This window comes from Malus sylvestris, chromosome 1 (genome assembly GCF_916048215.2).
Source record: "Malus sylvestris chromosome 1, drMalSylv7.2, whole genome shotgun sequence".
Lineage (NCBI taxonomy): Eukaryota > Viridiplantae > Streptophyta > Magnoliopsida > Rosales > Rosaceae > Malus > Malus sylvestris.
In genome coordinates this window covers 26391762-26400122 of record NC_062260.1, presented here as the reverse complement: position 1 = coordinate 26400122, position 8361 = coordinate 26391762, and the positions used below count along the sequence as shown (strand labels likewise).

The following is an 8361-nucleotide window of genomic DNA, read 5'->3' as shown; positions in this document are numbered from 1 at the left end:
TGGTCTGACCGACACGAAGTCAATGAGGCAATGCAAATTAGATCATCACGTAAAGTACACTAATCTGGTTTTGAAACTCAGCAAATCTTAAATGACCCTTCCTTTTATTTATTATTAATTTTTACAGTAGAGCAACGTTGGTGGTTTAGGTAATTAGTTATTAAAGAAGAGGAAAATCTATAAGGATCGAATTCACAACAAATTCATAAGGATCGAATTCGCATCAAAGTGTATACGTATTATTATTTTTCGTCACTGTAGTAATGCGCCAACTGCAAATCTCATGAGTATAATTTGTATGAATATGTTTTTTTTAGTATAAATGATATTCTATACATCTACACTTTTCCTTTTTGTTAAAGAACCCTCGATTGTGCGAGGTGAAATTTTATTGAAATAAAAAGGCAAATGCACCTAGTGTAACCAAACAAAAAAAAAATGATATTCTACACTACGCGATATCGTTCAACTATGTTGAATCTTCATCTGCATACCCAACCCAATAACTTCTTTGTAAATCGGAAATATATTCCGATCTCGCTATTCATATGAAAAATGAGTTAGAGTGATTGGAAATATCCTCGAGGTAAGTGTCAGCTTCTCACATATGTGTCATGTCTAATAGCATCGTTTGGCTTCTAAACTACTGTCACATTATTAATGGTACTACTCTGAAATCTTTCATATGTATGACGAGGATAATGCGCGTTTTCTATTAAAAATATGAAAGTTGTTGTATGATGAACCTTTTATTGTATTTTTGTTCGGATGTACATTTCATTGTTTTTGTTCGAATTTGGGTGTGCCAAGAAAGAGTAGAGGTAACAATTTTAGGCAGATTCCGACTTGAAAAGAACAAAAAATAAATTTGTTTGGGTTGGGCATAATCGTGCTAACCCATTTATCATGGTTAATAAGAGTTTGTGTTCCCATCCAACCCACCTAATTCGAAAGTGACATACACTTTAGCACGCTTACACAATTGCATAACTAGATAACTCGTGTGTAATTATTTAAGTTGAACGTGAAATGATAGTTTAACCTTTTTCTTTCATGTAAACTTTGTATTCTTATCAGTAGCTAATAGTGACGCCTTTGGGTTGTGTTCATGTCGAGAAATTTTTTTGTGAGGCCGGCACATTGTTCGGTACACCAAGTAATCATACAATTCGTTAAAAAAATAATTTCAAGCTTCCAACCAATTATATTATAAAACTTGGTGTACCAAGTTGTACGCCAAGCACACTGAAAAATCTATCGTTTATGTCAACACGAACCTGAGACATCCGGAAGAGTAATTAAGGGTACTTGCTACTTATGTCTTGAGGCTGCATGGTTATTACAGCTCTACAAAGTGATATTCTAATTTCTAAATTCATATGGAACAGAATTGGGCAATTAAAAACTTAATTAATCTAATTAATCTTGTTTGCATGAGCAACATAAATGCGTTGCAACTGAAATTTTCAATTTCAGCACATCGAGTCATTTCTCTTGTTCTAATTTTGTACTAACATTACAACAAGCTCATCTCAACCTCTGTCAATGTCAAATTGGATCACTCACATTATCTGAATTGGCAATTCCAAATACAAGAAGCTCCTTTCCACCTTCACTGGGTTCAGTGTGTTGTGCGGAAACACTAATTTGAAACTAATAAACTAATACTGAAAAATATGACAAAACAAACAATTAAAAATGACACAAAGATTTATATTGGTTCAGCGTAAGCCTACATCCAGTTCGGGGACAGCGAGGAAGGTCCACTAATAAACAAAAGGAAAAGAAGATTATAAAGAGTGCTCTCAAACTCAAACCCAAAATACACCCAGAAACACTTTCAAATAGAAGAGGGAAAAAAACGAATTACAAACAAAATATTTGTCTCTCTACAACTACAACAATCTCTGACTGGTTTCACTCTTACAGAACTTTAAACGCAGCAGCTCCCCATTTTATTTCTCTCTTCCATTGGGTGTCGGCTCTTCTCTTTCCTTTACACTAGTGCTGCTGCTGCTTCTATTCCCATGTCCCACCGTCTCATCCAAATTGCACAATGCGAGGCTTTATATACGAGCACTAAAAAGACCTAGCATGTGATCCGCATATGCCAACTAAAGAGCCACATAAGTTTGGGTTTAGGTCCGCGTAGAAAGGGTCGAGACCCAACAGAACTGAGCCATCAAATCCAACACAGAGGGATTGTTCTCTTCAGTTTTCCCTTGCCCCATCAGGAAGTACCAATCTTTTAGAATACAAATCCTCTGCGTCAGAGGTATCACTTCCAATTTGTTCACCCTCGTTATAGCAACACCCCTCACGGTTCCTCTCAGAATGAGCAACTCTTACCAGTGATTTTCCAAAAGCACGAAGTTCGGCTTCAGAATTCTCATGATGATAGTGTTGTTCTTGAAAGTGGAATTGATCCGGCTGTATCATGCTTCAATAACGCACCACCTCAAATTTGGGATAAAAGGGACCACACGGGCTTACAATTAGCTTCCTTTCACAATTGGCGTAAAAGAGATTATGCACCCCCTCACAGTTGGCATAAAAGAGACGAACTCCACTCCTTCTGACGCGATGCTGCTGAACTGGTGCCCCAGAATCACATAATCTGACTCAAGTAACCTGCCTCTTGTGATGCTCAAATCAAGCAAATCAAAGCAGAAACCGCGCTCGCCATGCATGCTCTCCTTTGAAGGTACAAAAACACAGAGCAGATAGATCAGATGCATAATGTGCATACTTGAACTTGGTAACACCGCACACAGCGAATCCTAAAATCTTATGATCCTAGACTGTGGTAGATGCACAGTTACAGAAGATCTGCTACACTGATGGCTGAACCAATCTGAAAGTTTACTTCCAGGAAGATACATAAACAAGGAAAGAGGTTGCAGATTACCCTGCAGAATGAAAACAAAGGTAAACTGGACTTGCATTAGATATGTTTCGTACTTTTGCACGTAGAGAGAGAGAGAGAGAGAGAGAGAGAGAGAGAGAGACCTGATGAGCTTCCACAACATCTTCAAATAGATTTTGCACCAGCTGGAAGCAGTTTGAAAATGTCAAGTAAAGATTCTTGGGAAAAAACTTGCTTGGTGTTGAAACAGATTCCAAAGCTGTGCAATCATGGGCATCTATGAACCTTATAGTTGATGAAATCTCTGGTATTGATTTCAGTCCCTTGCAACCTTCCAATTTGAGACTTGTTAACCAATGAAGCCAATTCATTTCTGCAGGCAAGCTCTCAAAATTGTTCTGCTGAGTTCTAATGTATTCAATAATGATAAATGAGCAATACCCAATAATTCCAACACCTCAAACTTTGGGCAACCAGAGAGACTAAGATAGTGTAGGGACTTGAGATCACAAATGCTGCTTGGTAGACTTGAGTTTTTTGCAATCTCTTAGGTTCAACGTAACAAGCCCAGGAAGATTTCAAATTGAAGAAGGCAGTTCTTTAATTGCAGTCCCATCTAAATATAACTTTGATAGCTTCCCCAAAAAATCTGAAATATCAGGAAACTTCTCAAAGTTTTGAGCAACCAGAAAGATTAAGGGTTTGAAGAGATCCCATATGAATGCTTCTCGGCAGGCTCTTGAGTTCTTGACACCCAGATAGGTCCAAAACAGTAAGGCCAGTGAGTTTACTAATTGACGAAGGCAGTTCTTTAATGGCAGTCCCATCTAAATATAACCTTGATAGTTTCTTCATAACATCTGAAATATCTGGAAACTTCTCAAGCATTGAGCAACCCGAAAGAATAAGGGTTTGAAGAGATCCCATATGAATGCTGCTCGGCAGGCTCTTGAGTTCTTGACACCCAGATAGGTTCAAAACAGTAAGGCCCGTGAGTTTATTAATTGACGAAGGCAGTTCTTTAATGTCAGTCCCATCAAAATATAACTCTAATAGATTCTCCATAACATCTGAAATATCTGGAAACTTCTCAAGCATTGAGCAACCTGAAAGAATAAGAGTTCGAAGAGATCCCATATGAATGCTGCTCGGCAGGCTCTTGAGTTCTTGACACCGAGATAGGTCCAAAACAGTGAGGCCTGTGAGTTTATTAATTGACGAAGGCAGTTCTCTAATGGCAGTCTCGTCTAAATAAAGCTCTGATAGCTTCTCCATAACACCTGAAATATCTGGAAACTTCTCAAGGTCTGAGCAACCAGAAAGATTAAAGGTTTGAAGAGATCCCATATGAATGCTGCTTGGCATGCTCTTGAGTTCTCGACAGCCTCTTAGGTTCAAAATAGTAAGGCTCGTGAGTTTATTAATTGACGAATGCAGTTCTTTAATTGCAGTCTCGTCTAAATAAAGCTCTGATAGCTTCTCCATAACATCTGAAATATCTGGAAACTTCTCAAGCATAGAGCAACCCGAAAGAATAAGGGTTTGAAGAGATCCCATTTGAATGCTGCTTGGCAGACTCGGCAGGCTCTTGAGTTCTCGACAGCCTCTTAGGCTCAAAATAGTAAGGCCCGTGAGACTATTGATTGGGAAGTTCTTTAATTGCCGTCTCATCTAAATGAAGCTTTGATAGCTTCTCCATAACACCCGAAATATTTGGAAACATCTCAAGGTTTGAGCAACCAGAAAGATTAAGGGTTTGAAGAGATCCCATATGAATACTGCTCGGCAGACTCTTGAGTTCTCGACACCCAAATAGGTTCAAAACAGTAAGGCCTGTCAGTTTATTAATTGACGAATGCAGTTCTTTAATTGCAGTCTCATCTAAATAAAGCTCTGATAGCTTTTCCATAACATCTGAAATATCTGGAAACTTCTCAAGCATTGAGCAACCAGAAAGAATAAGGGTTTGAAGAGATCCCATATGAATGTTGCTCGGCAGGCTCTTGAGTTTTCGACACCTAGATAGGTTCAAAACAGTAAGGCCCGTGAGACTATCGATTGAGGAGGGAAGTTCTTTAATTGCCGTCTCATCTAAATGAAGCTGTGATAGCTTCTCCATAACATCTGAAATATCTGGAAACTTCTCAAGCATTGAGCAACCAGAAAGAATAAGGGTTTGAAGAGATCCCATATGAATGCTGCTCGGCAGACTCTTGAGTTCTCGACACCCAAATAGGTTCAAAACAGTAAGGCCTGTCAGTTTATTAATTGACGAATGCAGTTCTTTAATTGCAGTCTCATCTAAATAAAGCTCTGATAGCTTTTCCATAACATCTGAAATATCTGGAAACTTCTCAAGCATTGAGCAACCAGAAAGAATAAGGGTTTGAAGAGATCCCATATGAATGTTGCTCGGCAGGCTCTTGAGTTTTCGACACCTAGATAGGTTCAAAACAGTAAGGCCCGTGAGACTATTGATTGAGGAGGGAAGTTCTTTAATTGCCGTCTCATCTAAATGAAGCTGTGATAGCTTCTCCATAACACCCGAAATATTTGGAAACATCTCAAGGTTTGAGCAACCAGAAAGCTTAAGGGTTTGAAGAGATCCCATATGAATACTGCTCGGCAGACTTTTGAGTTCTCGACAGCCTCGTAGGTCCAAGAGAGTAAGGCATGTGAGTTTATTAATTGACGAAGGCAGTTCTTTAATGGCAGTCCATTGTAAATATAACTCTGATAGATTCTCCATAACATCTGAAATATCTGGAAACTTCTCAAGGTTTGAGCAACCAAAAAGATTAAGGGTTTGAAGAGATCCCATATGAATACTGCTCGGCAGGCTCTTGAGTTCTTCACAGCCTCCTAGATTCAATATAGCAAGGCTTTTCAGAGCTGAAATAGATGGGTCAACCTCATATAACCCTGTACAACCTTCAAAATTTAGTTCCTCAAGACTTGTAGCCTTTGTGAAGTCGGGGGTTTTCTTAAGGTATCCACAATCACTTAAGTTGATAGATTTCAACTTTTCCAGAGGCTGTTAAAAAGTCCAAGAAAACATGCACAACACATCTCAGAACCTAAACATTGAAAATAAATATATTTACGTAAATGAAAAATCATACCTCAGCTCCCTTCCAAAGTCGTTCGATGCGACTATTGCTCATGTCAAGGTTTACAAGATTCTTGAACTGGAAGTTGGATGGCCAAGACTTGAGGGGGCAACCACGCCAGATGAGACACCTCAACTGAGAACTTTGGAACTTTAAGTCCGCAATCCAGTGTTTTATGAAGCAATCATGTGGAGCTCGATTGTCAAATGAATCCCCGAATGCAAGCTCATCTTCTGCTTCAGTTGAAGTTTGACTGTCAAATGAATCCTCGGATACAAACCCATATTCGTCAAAGTAACCATCACGTATCATGAGCAGTCTTAGTTTTGTCATACTAACAAATGCTTCAGTATTTGAGCATCTCTCTTTAAAGATTGCTGAATCCAGGATTATGCCTTCAATTGCTTCTGTAGCCTGGATAAACCAACAATGTAAATTAAAGTGAAGGAAAACACAAAGAACCTTATTGAATATTATAAACAATGCATGTTTGCTATAAAATAGATTTTCGTCGAAAGCTGAAGCTTTCTACGAAACATTGCATAAGAGAAAGATATCTCACTGTTTTTTGAGTCAGCACATGACGAACATCTTCATAACTCCACAACCTACTTCTTCTCCCAGGCTCTTTGATACATTCTTGGCGAACGATTTCCCGACCCATTTCCTCTAGTAAATCATGCATCACCAGTTCCCCCCACTTTGACACAGATATGAGAGCTCGGTCGATTAGAACTCTTATTCCACGATGGGGATATAAGCCACAACTGTCCAGACTTTTTTTTGCACTGTCTATATCCATTCCTTTCAAGAAACATGCAATATCTAGAAAGATGTCCTTGTCTGACTCATCTAGTCCATCAAAGCTCGTTTTAAGCACATTATGAATTCCCTTTTGCGGGATTTTCCTTATTTTTTCCAACTCATCTTCCCACTCGGGCACAGTTTTGTTATCAAGAAAAGCTCCCAACACTTTGAGTGCTAAAGGCAGACCTTGAGCATATTGTACGACATCCCTTGAGAGCTGATCATAAACTCTGGTGGGTTGGTTTGTTCTGAAGGCATACTGCTTGAAGAGTTTAAGAGCTTCTGGCTCACTTAAGTTCTCGGGCTTATATACAGCACCAGCTCCACTTAATAATTGTTTATCTCTAGTTGTTATAATGACCCGACTTCCACCACCAAATGAATGCTGCTTTCCAAGTAAGGCTTCGATTTGGGATAATTCATCAACGTCATCAAGAACAATGAAAACATTTTTCCTTTGTAGCCTTTCCATTATCACTCTGGAACCTCGATCCAACGTGCCTAAACTCTGCACCTTTTCCTTCAAGATTCTAGAAAGAAGCACTTCCTGCATGTGTACTGCACCATTTTTCGAGAAGCCTTCCTTGACATTTTCGAGAAAGCAGCAAGCTTCAAATTGACAAGCGATTTCATCGTAAACAGCGCGAGCGATGGTGGTTTTGCCTATTCCTCCCATACCCCATATTCCAACAGTAAAAACATCATCCACCCCAGGACGTAATAGTGAATTCACTGCATCTATGTGGTAATCCATTCCAACCAAGCCATTATCTTTGCTTGACGAGACTTGGATATATCTCTTAAATATGTCATCCACAATTTCCTCAATAAGCTTGGCATCATCCCTGTGTAATATGAAAAAACAGCACCGAATTAAACTAAATGCTATAAAAATCCCAATTCAAAAGTAATTAAGAATATAATCGAACAGTAATTACTCGTATTTTCGCGAATCCCATCCGGATAAATTGGTGGCTCTGGTTAGTGCGGACCTCCAGCTCTTCACCTCTTCCATTTCGGCACTCGATTCGCGTTCGTGTTGATCAAAAGCTTCTGCAAAACTTCTCTTGAGCTTACGAACTTCAGACGGATCGACTTGGTAGAAGATCGGCACCACTATATGCTTCTTTGTATCCATGCAGGCCAGGATTTTGACCAGTTCTTTCAAGCACCACGTCGAAGAAGCGTAGTTCTGGGAGAAAACCACGATCGAAATCCTTGACTCTTCGATGGCTGAAAGGAGTTCCGAAAGGTCGTTGCCTTTTCTGAGCTTTTCCGCATCGATGAAGGTGTTGATTGCTTTCTGATCCAGAGCTCTGTAGAGATGGCCGACGAAGATCTTGCGAGTGTCTTCGCCTCTGAAATTCAGGAAGACGTCGTACTTCCACGAGGAAGAGGAAGAAGAAGAAGCAGCCATTGACATCTGACAGGGACAGTATCCACAGCAGATGGTCAGCTACCAGTGCGGCGATGAGGACGACGACTCCAACAGCTTCTCTGCTGCTGGGGTTTTGTTGTTCTTTGAGCTTTGTTTCTGTTTGGGCCTGGTCTCTGTTTTTAGGGCCTTGTTTTGTTCCC

At 39.7% G+C, this 8361-nt stretch overlaps 2 protein-coding genes across 2 annotated transcripts; both read right to left on the bottom strand.

The window, feature by feature from the left end:
* Positions 1 to 1692: 1692 nt before the first annotated feature.
* On the bottom strand, positions 1693 to 4501 carry LOC126627813 (disease resistance protein RPV1-like). Its single transcript, XM_050297373.1, has 2 exons — positions 3010 to 4501; positions 1693 to 2909 (listed from the first exon to the last, which is right to left on the bottom strand). Exon 1 carries the CDS (start codon positions 4421 to 4423, stop codon positions 3536 to 3538), a length of 888 nt encoding a protein of 295 aa, XP_050153330.1. The 5' UTR covers positions 4424 to 4501; the 3' UTR covers positions 1693 to 2909; positions 3010 to 3535.
* A 1-nt stretch (position 4502) lies between these two features.
* On the bottom strand, positions 4503 to 8200 carry LOC126615096 (disease resistance protein RPV1-like). The gene is made up of 4 exons (XM_050282832.1): positions 7722 to 8200; positions 6539 to 7628; positions 5989 to 6390; positions 4503 to 5900 (listed from the first exon to the last, which is right to left on the bottom strand). Exons 1-4 carry the CDS (start codon positions 8198 to 8200, stop codon positions 4503 to 4505), a joined length of 3369 nt encoding a protein of 1122 aa, XP_050138789.1.
* Positions 8201 to 8361: the final 161 nt, after the last annotated feature.

Coding starts and splice junctions, on each gene's coding strand:
- LOC126627813 (XM_050297373.1), bottom strand. CDS start 4,423: ATGGGATCTCTTCAAACCCTTATTCTTTCGGGTTGCTCTATGCTTGAG.
- LOC126615096 (XM_050282832.1), bottom strand. CDS start 8,200: ATGGCTGCTTCTTCTTCTTCCTCTTCCTCGTGGAAGTACGACGTCTTC. Junction 7,629..7,721: donor TGGGATTCGCGAAAATACGA/GTAATTACTGTT, acceptor CATATTACACAG/GGATGATGCCAAGCTTATTG. Junction 5,901..5,988: donor GACTTTGGAAGGGAGCTGAG/GTATGATTTTTC, acceptor ACTTTTTAACAG/CCTCTGGAAAAGTTGAAATC.